General features: G+C 40.5%; 2 protein-coding genes across 10 annotated transcripts in view; one reads left to right on the forward strand and one right to left on the reverse strand.

Annotated features, from left to right (window-relative positions):
- The window catches only part of NKIRAS1 (NFKB inhibitor interacting Ras like 1), a 49,034-nt gene extending 41,970 nt beyond the window's left edge, over positions 1-7,064 (reverse strand). For 8 of the 9 annotated variants that reach the window (XM_032860956.1, XM_032860958.1, XM_032860961.1 and 5 more), the window contains exons 1-2: positions 6,940-7,064; positions 704-816 (exon numbers count right to left, since the gene is read on the reverse strand). In XM_032860956.1, coding sequence (XP_032716847.1) covers positions 704-797 — 94 coding nt within the window. In that variant the 5' untranslated portion in view covers positions 798-816; positions 6,940-7,064. The remainder of the gene's footprint in view (positions 1-703; positions 817-6,939) is intronic. The other variant, XM_032860962.1, reaches the window with a different exon arrangement.
- Positions 7,065-7,241: 177 nt separating this feature from the next.
- On the forward strand, positions 7,242-11,596 carry RPL15 (ribosomal protein L15). Its single transcript, XM_032860967.1, has 4 exons — positions 7,242-7,336; positions 7,999-8,187; positions 8,510-8,646; positions 9,599-11,596. The coding sequence occupies exons 2-4, from the start codon at positions 8,016-8,018 to the stop codon at positions 9,902-9,904; spliced, it is 615 nt and encodes a 204-aa protein (XP_032716858.1). The 5' UTR covers positions 7,242-7,336; positions 7,999-8,015; the 3' UTR covers positions 9,905-11,596.
- The last annotated feature ends 1,412 nt before the right edge of the window (positions 11,597-13,008 follow it).

Below are 13,008 nucleotides of genomic sequence, written 5' to 3' on the forward strand. Positions count from 1 at the left end.
AGCTAATCAAGATGGGTCAATAAAAGAAATGTGCTCTGAGCTACTTGCTAGAGATAAATACTTTGAAGATCCATGGTTCCACTTATCTAACAAACCTCATTTCATTCTAACTTGTAGTGTCTATATTCCTTACTAAATGATGATCTTAAAAAGAGAGATGTGGTCTTCTTCAATTCTGCACTTTCAAAAGGTCTCATTACAGCCTGTATCATACAGCAAGTATTTACTAATTATTTAACTTAATGAATGGAAAAATGAATGTGATAATCCAATTCACAAAATTAGGTCATATTAGAGCAAATAAGAGTTTCTTCCATTTTTAAAACTTTTATAGCAGAATTGGAAAGTCCTGTTTGAAACTTGAATGACAGATCATTGTTCAGCGTATTCTTAGGTCAGTGATTCTAGGACTCCGAGACCACTATCTATTATGCAAATACACGGGAAACCACATATGCACACACACATTTGTTTTCTTACCTATTGTAACTTACAGCAAATACTCTTGGATTTCCATAACAAATATTATTTTTTTCTCTCCCCTACTTCCCCTGCCTTTCAGTTTCTGTTGACTTCAAACCTTCAGTCCTCATGCATCATACTTCACTTTTGGTACCATTACCCATCTTTAGGTTAGCATGGCAACAAAAGACCCTGAACAGTTCCCAGAACCTACAGAGAAACTAGAGAAAAGTAATCTTACCAATAGTATGATTCCCATAAAGAAGCTGCTCCAAAATTGCCGTTTTCCCCACAGATAACAAGCCACAGACCACAACCTTGCAGCCCTTTCCCATCTTCTCTCAGGATATGCCACTGTGAAAAGAATAAAAGATCTGTGAAACTGTATACTGTGTGAATCAACCATTTTTCCTTTTTTCTATGTTTAAATAAGTCACACATATGCAGGGGGAAATGCCAAAAATAAAAAAGGATATATACAATAAGGCATAGCCTTCCAAACCCCATTCCTAGTCTCCCATTTGCTCCCTTAGAGCAATCAGTGTTACCAGTTTCTTACACGTTTTTGCAGAGGTAATCTAGATAAGCACAAGAATACATGTAGATACAAATACATGTTTATTTAAAAAAAAATTTTATTCAAAGAATATTTCAACACTAAGTCTACAGGAATCTAAATCAAATCCTAGATGAAACCAATCCTTGAAAGACACTACCTGCTCATCAATATTTACCTGGAAAAAACCCAACATTCAAACAAAAATTTAAGGAGGCATGAAGACAAAAATTTGTAGAGAATGGACATGATTTTTTAGAGAAACATTAATGCTATTAATGCCACCCGTCTTTTCTCAGGAGAGTGAAAAACTGGGCTCTCTTTTTCATGCTTCTTTTTGAGTCATGCTTTTTTTTTTTTTTTTAAGATTTTATTTATTGGGTGCCTGAGTGTCTCAGTGGATTAAGCCTCTGCCTTCAGATCAGGTCATGATCTCAGAGCCCCTCGGCAGGCTCTCTGCTCAGTGGGGGGCCTTCTTCCCCCTCTCTCTCTGCCTGCCTCTCTGCCTACTTGTTATCTCTCTGTCAAATAAATAAATAAAATCTTAAAAAAAAAAGATTTTATTTACTTATTTGACAGACGGAAAGAGAGAGAGAACAAGCAGGGGGAGCAGCAGGCAGAGGGAAAGGCAGAAGCAGATTCTCCTCTGAGCAGGAAGCCCAATGGGGGGCTGAATCCCTGGACCTTATGATCATGACCTGAGCTAAAGGCAGATGCTTAACTGACTGAACCACCCAGGTGCCCCCAAAAGTCTGTAATTTTTATAACCCAAATTAGCCACAACACCAATCTACTGACAGGAAAAATTTTATTGCTACCATTATTGCAGCACAGTAATAACACAGCACTCATTTCCAGAGCAGTACAGTACATTTTACCAGTAGAGAAATAATCATCACTTAATGCAATGTAGCCATTATTTCCTGGTGGCATGCTTGGGATCCTTCCAAATCTTCCCAAGAATATTTATCACTTATTTCTATGAGAACTACTTCTCTTAAGGGACACACACACACACACACACACACAAATACATATATATTATACTTATTTTTTAAATTTTTAAAGTAATCTCTATGCCCAATGTGGGACTCAAAATCATGACCCCGAGATTAAGAGTCGCATGCTCTACCAACTGATCCAGCCAGGCACCATTTTTAAAAATATATTTTCAACATAACTGCAATAGAAAAATTCTCAGCCTTTATTTTTAAGAGGAGAGCTCTGTGACACACTGATCATCTATGGTATGACATCTCCTAGGTCAGCAGCTATGGACTATTTTAAAAGGTTTTCTACACCTGAATTTATGATTAATCTAATGTCATCTCATTGATTGTAGGAGTCTACCCTTTTTGCATTTTGTGATCTCCTATAAGTTTATGATATCATTGAATCTTTCTTTCAAAGCATTTTTAATGATAATAGTTAAAATTTAAAGGAAGTTGCCACTTAACCACATGCCACCAACCAAAAGGATGAAAAAGAAATCTGTCAGATAAGAAAAATGATGGCAGCATAGAGCAATTCCGTTGTCAGAAAAGGTTGCTACTGGAATCTAAATTCTAATTTTTCTATTGTTATTTCCCATCCTCTGAAAATGTCTTAGCCCCTGCAGAATTTCTAAATACCTTACCTTCTCTTCTTTTCCTGTTCAATAAGAAAATGCCCCTTTACCACATATCCTATCAATCTTCAAATAAACACAAAGGGCAGGTACATGTTGCAGTTAAGTGAACCAGATAGTTAAAAGAAAAAAACACCCCAATTATTAACAGCAATAGACTCCCCATAAAAGAGAGGCAAATATGAGTTCTGGGGACTCCAGCAAACTGGGAAAATGCTGAAACCAACAGAATCCTGAGAAACCCCAATCGAATACTCCACTCTTAGGAAGTGGTCTTAATATACTTGCTTTAAAAGTGGCATACTACTGCAGCACCGAGGTGGCTCAGTCGTTAAGCGTTTGCCTTCAACTTGGGTCATGGTCCCAGGGTCCTGGGATTGAGCCCGCATTGGGCTCCCTGGTCCTCGGGAAGCTTGCTTCTCCATCTCCCACTCCCACTGCTTATGTTCCCTCTCTTGCTGTGTCTTTCTCTGTCAAATAAATAAATAAGATCTTTAAAAACTATATAAATAACTAAAAGTGGCATACAATTATACTTTGATCACTCACTGATAATAGGATTAGCAGATGAAGTGTGTTAAAGGTACACACTACTTTTAGTGTATGTGTGTGTATAAATAAACTGGGGGAGTTGTTTTAGTCTATCATAGAATCTCCATCAAAGGCAAACAGTAAAAATAATTGAACAGAGGGTACTCAAACACTTGGTAAGGATTTTATGGTATTTCATAAGGAAAGAAGCAAGATAAAACAGAATAATCCATGTTAAATATTTTATACCATTAAAAACAAAACAAAGATGAAAGGATAAATATGATTAATCAAAGCACAGCTGAAACATTCTAGGTTCTAAGTCGTTGTCAAGTGGGAAACAATATTACTAAAGCTGAAGGTTAACAACCTGCTAATGAAAGTATTAATTTTTTTGAATAGTATCTAATGTTTTTTAGTAGCCTCCACACTCAGCATTGAGCCCAATGCAGGGCTTGAACTCATAACCCTGAGATCAAGACCTGGGCTGAAGAGTTAGATACTTAAATAACTGAGCCAGCCAGGCACCCCAGTTAGTGTTTACTGTAAAGCACTAGTAAGAACTACTTAGTACAGTCCCTACCCTAAGTAACTGCTGAACAATAAAATTCAATCTGTGACCTATTAATCCTCATCTGATATAAATGACTTGAGAGAACAGGCTTAACAGGCAAAATCCAATGCAGTCTTAACTGCATATTGCTTTGCTTTCCAGGCTAATCAATGATGTTTCTAGAGAATAAAAACATGACTTGATCCATTCCTGTGGAAAACACTGAGCTTGGTCAATAACCCCTTTAAAGAGCTATCAGAAACAGCTGCTCGAAACTGCCAGTACTTCTGTTTTTCTAAGGAAATCACTCTACTTTTAGAAGTTAAACACAACTTTTTTTTTATGCTACTAAAACAATATTAATACTGAAACAACATCACAAAGAGATGTTATAATCATATTATGAAGCCTCGCATGGAGAAAATTTTTACACTGTATTTATTTATGCAAACATCAGGTACTGTGTGCAACACTTATCCATATATGAAATTTTACATAAACATACATTTAAAAGGTTTTGTAAACAATACTGCACATAATAAAATATAATGAGCAGATTCTACCTTACCATTCTTTTATTCATTAAATATTTACTGAGGTCTTACCATAATGCCACTCATGAGGGACAAAGTAGGGGGGCAAAACCAGAAATGATACCGGTCCTCAGCAATCTCAGAGTCAATTGAAAATACCAATCCAAATCTTGCAAAACTACTAAGAAACTGCAAATTGCAAATGAAGAAACAAAACGGCAAAAATTAATTAAGGAATTAGCAGCAATTATTTGCATTGCCAGAACTCCTTTCCAAATGATTCATCCAACTTTGTAGTCATTTTTTTTAAAGTAATCTCTATGCCCAAAATGTGGTTCAAACTCAACCCTGAGATCAAGTCACATGCTCTAGGGGCACCTGGGTGGCTCAGTGGGTTAAGCCTCTGCCTTCGGCTCAGGTCATGATCCCAGGGTCCTGGGATCGAGCCCCAAATTGGGCTCTCTGTTCAGCAGGGAGCCTGCTTTCCCCTCTCTCTCTGCATGCCTCTCTGCCTACTTGTGATCTCACTGTCAAATAAATAAATAAAACCGTAAAAAAGAAAAAGTCATATGCTCTACCAACTGAGCCAGCCAGGCATCCCTTTATTTTTTTAATTAATTAATTATTTTATAGCCAATCATTGACTCTTTTTTTTTTTTTTTTTTGGTACCCCACATCTGATCCACCAGTAAAGCCACCACCTTTGGAACACATCCAGGACTGGACCACTTACTTACCAGGTCCACTAATGAAGTGATCAGAGGCACCAACTTCTCTTACCTGGTCTCTCAAGGATGTCTATGTGATAATCCCCAAAACCTGTGAGTATTTTATTTTACAAAGTACCAGGAGCTTTGCAGCTGTGATTAAATTAAGACCCTTGAGATGGGGAGACTATACTGGACTATCCGGGTAGACCCAGTGTAATCACATGTATCTTTATAAGGAGAGAAGTGTGTCAGAAAGAGAAACAGAATACAAAGATGCTATACTGCTTGCTTTGAAAATGAACGAAGGGGTCAGGAGCCAAAGAATGCTGGTGGCCTCTAAAAGCTGGGAACAGCAGGGGCACCTGAGTGGTTCGGTTGGTTGAGCATCTCCCTCTTGGTTTTGGCTAGGGTCATGGTCTCAGGATCGTTGGACTGGCCCCTCAACCCGCTATGCCCTCCAATGTGGAATCGGCTTGTCTCTCTCCTTCTGCTCCTCTCCCTGCACTGGTCCCTACCCCCTCCTCTCATATAAATAAGTAAAATCTTAAAAAAAAAAAAAAAAGTGGAAAAAGCAAGCAAATGGATTCTCCCCTAGCTTCTCTAAAAGGAACACAGCAATCTGATTTTAGCCTACAGAGATTTCTGACCTGTGTAAGACAACATATTTGTGATATTTTAAGCCAGTAAGTTTGCTGTAATTAGCAAAAAGAAACTAATAAAACTTCCTAGTCTCTCTGCTTCAACTTTTTCCCTGCTTTTGGGCTCAAAACTGCAATCCCAATAATCCTTTAAAAATGTAAGTCACAAGAAGTCACCCTTCTGCTTAAAATCTTCCAATAGTTTCTGATCTCAGGCAGTGTGAAACTTAAGAACCTCCATCGCTCTCCTGTCATCTGCTAGTTTCCCTTACGGTTCATTCCTGCCACACTGCCTCCTTGCTGTTTCTGTATGAATCAAGGCATACTCTAGCCTTGCTAATTTTCCTTTTGACTGAAATCAGCCCAAATCTCCAAGGTTCACATCCTTCCGGGTTTTTTTCCTCAAATGTTATTTCTCAAGAAGACTAATCCTGAATATTTCATCCAAAATTCTGACCCCACCCCCACGCCAACACTTTCTCTCCCCTTAACGTTTGTCTTTAGTACTTTTTACCGAACATATATATATATATATGATAGTATAGAACATATATATATATAATATATATCTTATTTATGTTTGTTGCCCATTTCCAAGAAAGCTAGAATTTCTGCGTTCACTATTGCTGCATCCCCAGCAGTTGGGACACTACCTGGCACGTATTAGGCATTTCATAAATATTTGCTGAATAAATCAATGAACCATGTGAGGATTCCTGCAATGGTAAAGCTACGATAAAAAAAAAAAAAAGGAAAATAGGGGAAAACCCCGCTAATAAGTTAGAAGGTAAACTACATGACTGCATCAAAAATGAAAATATTCTGGAGACGCAAAAAAACTGGTTAACTGTTTCTCAATAAAAGAACTCAACCCAAAAGGCCAGCATTTTCTCGTTATTTCTTCCCCAAACACTCGCACCTGCAAACCAGGTCTTGACATAAAAATATTTTGCCTTTCTTAAAACAAAACAAAACAAAAAAACTGGTTCTGACGTAGCAAATCTGGGACCAAGTCGGCAGGAAAGGCACGAAAATGGAAACGCGCCGAGCCACCCGCGCACCCCTCCCTAGCCCCCCAGTTCCCCACCCTCCGACCCTACTTTAGGGTAAAATCCCTCGGAGCCCAGGCCTGCAGAGGCTGAAGCCCGAAGGCGGGGCACGCGCCCCCACCCGTGAAGCCCTGACAGCACGAGCGTGTTATTTGGCTTGCTGGGGTGCAGCTAGTGGGATAAGGGGGATAGATAGCGCCGCACTGGGGTACCCGCCGCGACTCCCCAGGTGAGGAGCCTGCGGCGCGTTAAGCTGTTCTCTGTACCTCAAGACACAAACCTTAACACCTCCACAGGCTCCAAAGACGTGGTGCTCTGGCAGAGTGGCTCCACGACCGGTTTCGTCCACGTGAGCCCCGCCCCCAACTTGCCTCCTCCCGGATACAAGACCGTTGCGGACGCCGGCCAGCCGAGGCCTCACCAAGGACTCTCGCTCTTTGAGCCGCCCCTGCGTCTTAAACTCAAATCCTGAGGACCAGAGGGGCGGAATAATAAGGGAGGCTGCGTCCAATCCGAGCCGAACTCCGCCCACAAGGCTCGCCGCCGGAACTACATGTTCCAAGAGGCCGTGAGACCCGAAGCTTTCCACCGGAAAGAGGCTCGCCGCTGAGGGGGAGGAGCCCAAAAAGGATTGTGGGAGAAAGGCTCTTTCCTTTCCGTCGGGCGGCAGCCATCAGGTAGGCTGTGTTGGTGGTATTCGCTGCTGCATCCGCCGCTCATCTCCGTTCGCTTCAGCCATCCAGACTCGGGGACCCTGCGTCCTTGGAGTTCCTTCTGTCTCCTGTGCGGCGCGAGTTCGATCAGGATGCGGGGCTGCGCGGGCTTGAAGAGGCGGCTCCCGGGGCGGGCTGGGGTGGTGATGTGATGGCGGCGCGAATTCGAGCGGGCCCTGTAACGTGAATGAAAAGGAAGCATGCGGCTGAGGAAAGGAAGGCCGGGCCTAGAGGGTTCTAAAGCGAGGCCTGTGGATTGTGTGCAGTAATGGGTTTTTCTCGAGACTTAGCCTTCGGGGATAACGGCCGCAGCACCTTTCCCTATGGTATCGGCGAGGTTTCTTTGCAGGCCAGGCCCTAGGGGACGCCGACTGCCGCATTCAGCGGCCCTCCTCAGTTCTCCGGTCTGGTGCTATTCATTCATCAAACAAAAATGTACTGAGACCCTTCTTGCGCTGCTCCGCGCTAGGGTCGCAGAGGTGACAGAGCTGTTTTTCTAGGGCGCATCTATTCCCTGCAGCTCACGGAGAGCCGTTTTCAGCTTCAGTGGTTTTCTTGTGGCTGGTGGGGAACTAAGATGGACGGACGCGATCGCTCATATTTTAAATGCATGATTTTTTTTTTAGCTCAAAGGTAGGCCAAGATGGGCGCTTACAAGTACATCCAGGAGCTATGGAGGAAGAAGCAGTCCGATGTAATGCGCTTTCTTCTCAGGGTGCGCTGCTGGCAGTACCGCCAGCTCTCTGCGCTCCACAGGGCCCCCCGCCCAACCCGGCCCGATAAAGCGCGCAGGCTGGGGTACAAGGCCAAGCAAGGTGAGTGGTCTCTCTGGATCCTTGGATAAAATCGTGTTCCTGGGGAAATGCTAGAAGACTGGTATTTAGAGATACTATGGCCCCAATATCTCCGTGTAGAATGGGAATGAGAAGTTATTCTTGTGTCACAAAGTACTTGGAAAAACACTGGAATGTGTGTGTTTATTTAGAGTAAGTCTTAAGTGGTAATTTATTTTATCTTAAGGTATATGGTAGTTGGCTTACAGTCCAAAATACATTCGACATTGCAGCATTTAGTAGCAAGTTACTGAGTCTTCATCCGTCTGGCTTTTATAAGACCACTGTAAATGTGTCTGTATAGGTTATGTCATATATCGGATTCGTGTGCGTCGTGGTGGCCGCAAACGCCCAGTTCCTAAGGGTGCTACCTACGGCAAGCCTGTCCATCATGGTGTTAATCAGCTAAAGTTTGCACGAAGCCTTCAGTCTGTTGCAGAGGTAAGTGATTTTTCAGCAGTTGTATCAGTTATCTGGAGATGGTGGAGAAGAATTTGAGCACCTTTGTAAAGTGTTGCTGTCAAAGTCATAGCTTTTGTTATTAATGTGTATTTGCTTGTGTGTAATGGAACGTGTTTTAAGGTTAGTGTGAGCCTTGAAACCTAAGCTTTTGAAGGGAAGTAAACTTTGTCTTTTTTTTTTTTAAGATTTTATTTATTTATTTATTTGACAGCCATCACAAGTAGGCAGAGAGGAGGGGAAGCAGGCTCCCTGCTGAGCAGAGAGCCTGATGTGGAGCTTGATTCCAGGACCCTGGGATCATGACGTGAGCTGAAGTCAGGCTTTAACCACTGAGCCACCCAGGCGCCCCTAAACTTTGCCTTTAAGAACATATCTCCCCAGGTGTACAGAATCTGTGCATTTATTCATATGGCTAATTTCCGATATTCAATTGTAAGTTGTCTTTCTGGGTTAGTAAATGCTCTCTCCCAGAGGTTGACAAACAAGGGTTTGTTGCCTTCTGTAAACTGAAAATTTTTTATGTTTAAAAGAAAAGACAGACATTTTATATTAAAGAGACCATTGTGACCATGCAAAACCTAAAATAATACACTCATTATTAAGGTTTTGTATGAAAAGTTCGCTGATCCCTCAGTTGTCTTAGAAAAGGAGTAGGTTCCTAAATTTTCTTAGATATTACTAACATTTGTGCCTTGGTCAAGGAGAGGATGATAATAGGCAGTGGTTTCAAATAAGAATGTTTCATGTGTTTATTGTAGTAAGTCTTACTCATATTTGGGGTCCTAGCCTCAGGGAAGATGCTTAGTAAATATTCAGGTAGCTAAGTGAACAGCCGTAGTCAGTTTGTTGTCTGGTATGGTAAACTAAAGGGGATTCTTAATTTCCTACTGTGGGAAACAGGCTGACCTTGAGCCTTTTTTTCCTATTACAGGAGCGAGCTGGACGTCACTGTGGGGCTCTAAGAGTCTTGAATTCTTACTGGGTTGGTGAAGATTCCACATACAAATTCTTTGAGGTTATCCTCATTGATCCATTCCATAAAGCTATCAGAAGAAATCCTGACACCCAGTGGATCACCAAACCAGTCCACAAGCACAGGGAGATGCGAGGGCTGACATCTGCAGGCCGAAAGAGCCGTGGCCTTGGAAAGGGTCACAAGTTCCACCACACTATTGGTGGTTCTCGCCGTGCGGCATGGAGAAGACGCAATACTCTCCAGCTCCACCGTTACCGCTAATCAAAGTAATGTTTGTAAAATTCTTACCTAATAAACAATTTAGGACAGTCATGTCTGCTTAAAAGTGTTCTTTAATTTGTCTGTTAAATTTAGTTGTCTGCAGATTGTTCCATGAATGCATTGTCAAATTATGAAAGTTAAAGTGCAATAATGTTTGAAGACTATAAGTGATGGTGTATCTTGTTTCTAATAAGATAAACACTTTTGTCTTTGCTTTATCTTATTTGGGAGTTTGTATGTCAGTGTTTAAAATACTGTTTGGTATAATAGGTATAAAATAAATTCTGTAAAAGTGGAATGCATAAGCTAGCCATGTAGATTTGTTGGTGCATGTAACGAAACCTACAGCTTCATTGGGGTGATGTAATGCTCTGGTTTACTCTCAAATGGCTGTTATTAGGGGTTTGGAAAGAAGAAGCTTTTTAAACTGGATCTTGCTTGGAAATGTGATGACTATCCTAATCTTTAATTATGATCATATGTAAACGGCATTAACTAGGAACTACAGTCTTTATATTGAATCCAATATTCCAATTATGTAACTGTTGCTTTGGAAAGGGTACTTAAAAAGAATCCCACCAATTTTTTAAGAGAATTGAATAAACCTACCTGATACAGGAGGGTTCTCTTAAAAATGAAAATACATCCTGCTTAACCAAAGCAAAATTGCCTTGGTCTCCACAGGACTGTTGAAGTTAACATAAAATGTGGAGGCTCCTAGTTGTATCCCACAACTCCATAGGATCTGTAGAATCCTGAATTTCCTACAAAGTGATTAGTTAATGGTCTCTATGAAAACTGATGGAAATAGAACATTAGGTAGATGAGAAGACTAAGATCCGTAAGCTAGTAATTAGTGCTAGAATTGGGAAACTCGTGGCCCTCAGATAACCTTTCAAGTGTGAGGATAAAAAATTAAAGTTGGCTTTGATTAGAATCTTAAATACTTTATCCATGGTCTTTGTGACCTTTATGAATCCACTAGCCACCTCAGGAGAAAAAATGGGGTTGGCTTTAAAAGTATGTCATTGCTCATTCCAAGTCCTAAGTCATCTTTGGTCAACCCACTTAAACATTCCCATAGGCTATTGAGAAAAGTCATGTAGTTGGTGTCAATACAAGTCTATAGTTTCCAATCTAATCTTACATGTGTTAGCCCAGTCATTTTTCTCATCCTTAAACCCCTCAAAATCTGCCAGTCCATCAATTGTGCCCACCTTGATGTTAAGTATACCACTATGCTGTGTCCATTTTGTCTTCCAGTAGATGAGGTTTTTGTTTTCCAGGGTGAATTTGGGTGTGTAGGAGCTACAGGAGAGGAATTGCCCCAATTTTAAGTTCACTAACTTAATCCATAGTTTGATTTCAAAATCTAATTGCTGGTTTCCTTGAACCAGTTTTTATATTTTTTTAGGGGGTCTTAGGCTCAGTTAAATGATATCCAGAAGAAGACTCAAAACCTCTTGAGACCTAAATTCCTTTTCCACTCAAAAAGAGATCCTAAACCATATATATATTTTGTGTGTAGAGGTTGTTCAACTAAAGGAATAAATGTTTATTAAACTAAAATGGACCTGTTATCTTTTGTCATCTAATGCTAATAAGCAAACCAAACACCCTAACCTACAAAAAATTGTAATGGCAGGAACAGTCACTTTGAGAGAAAATAAAATGTATAGTATTTAGTCTTGAGAATTTTTTCTTCTTGGTTCTTTGGTCCTTGCGTAATTTAGAAAAAAACCATATAAATGTTTTTTCAAACAATGCTAATTTGGGAAAGAGACAATGGGGAGGGTTCAAGCTAAAGGTCAGTGTTCCTTATTTCCAAAAAGGGCTTGCTTCTATTCTTGGTACCCTATAGTTTGCTGTCCATACTGTAGCTATTTAAGTGTTGTCAGTCTAGTGCTGGAAGCTGAAGTCCTAGATGACTTACGTGAGCTTTACACACTTCCCCACCACTGAATTCATGTCCTACTGCTCTCTTGATACTGCAGCATCTTTGCTGTTCTCACACAAGCCAAGCACTTTCCTAATGCCTTCGTGATGAGAAAACTCCCAGATCTTTAATGTCACTTTAGAGGCTTTCTTGACAATCCAACAAGCTCTTGTTTACATCAATGTTTCTAAGTCAGTGTGATTAGAAAACACCCAAATCAATTGAAATTTTCTTTAGAAATAGAGCAGTTGGCTTCTCACAACCCCACAAATGCAGGTTGTACTAATAATAACTCTCTTCGGCTGATGAGCACACAGACTTAAAGATGAAGCAACTTGCTCAAGGTCACAAAGTGGCTGGCTGAATTCATATCCTCCCAACAAGATTAAGTTAAAATTTTGACTAGGTAATACATTGACATGTCTAAAAATTCAAAAGGTATAATTAAGGTTGGCAGTAAAAGTCTCCTCAGGTCCCCTCTGGAGACAATCCAATCAGTTTTTTTGGATTTTCATCAGGAGATTCATACATGTACAAAAAATACTTTCTTTTTTTACCCAAATGTTAATACTGATTTTTTTTTTTCATTTAGTTACAGAGAGCTTGTTCTGTATCACTTCGTGAAGCGCTTCCTCATTCTTTTTTATGACAGTATGGTATTCTATCATAACGGATGCATCATAATTTGATGTGGCCACTTACAAAGAACTTTTAAAATTACTTACAATCTGTTGCTTTTACAAAAATTTTTTGCATATATCAGTCTATCTGTAGGATAAATTCCTAGAAGTAGAATGGCAGTTAAAAACTATTGGCAGAGATTCTGCTCTGCCAATCTGGTAGGAAAAATGGTATTCTTACCTAGTTTCATTTTTGCACTTAAGAATGTGGCAGAGGCAAAGCCATGTGCGCATCATCGCCTTTTTTTCCCTCTGGACGCATACCTAAACTGTGTTTTCCTGGTCCTTTATACATTTAGGTAGGAGGTTTTTTGTTTTTTTTTTTTGTTTCTTTGTTTTTTTAAGATTTTAATTATTTGACAGAGATCACAAGTAGGCAGAGAGGCAGGCAGAGAGAGAGGAGGAAGCAGTCTCTCTGCCAAGCAGAGAGCCCGATGCGGGGCTCCATCCCAGGGCCCTGGGATCATGACCTGAGCTGAAGGCAGAGG

Source organism: Lontra canadensis, unplaced genomic scaffold (assembly GCF_010015895.1).
Source record: "Lontra canadensis isolate GAN:19392208 unplaced genomic scaffold, GSC_riverotter_1.0 scaffold20, whole genome shotgun sequence".
Taxonomy (NCBI): Eukaryota; Metazoa; Chordata; class Mammalia; order Carnivora; family Mustelidae; genus Lontra; species Lontra canadensis.

What these genes read in the sequence shown, in the direction of transcription:
- RPL15 (XM_032860967.1), top strand. Translation starts at nt 8,016, where the DNA reads ATGGGCGCTTACAAGTACATCCAGGAGCTATGGAGGAAGAAGCAGTCC. An exon ending in GGGGTACAAGGCCAAGCAAG is followed by an intron (nt 8,188 to 8,509) that starts GTGAGTGGTCTC and finishes GTGTCTGTATAG; the next exon opens with GTTATGTCATATATCGGATT. An exon ending in GCCTTCAGTCTGTTGCAGAG is followed by an intron (nt 8,647 to 9,598) that starts GTAAGTGATTTT and finishes TTCCTATTACAG; the next exon opens with GAGCGAGCTGGACGTCACTG.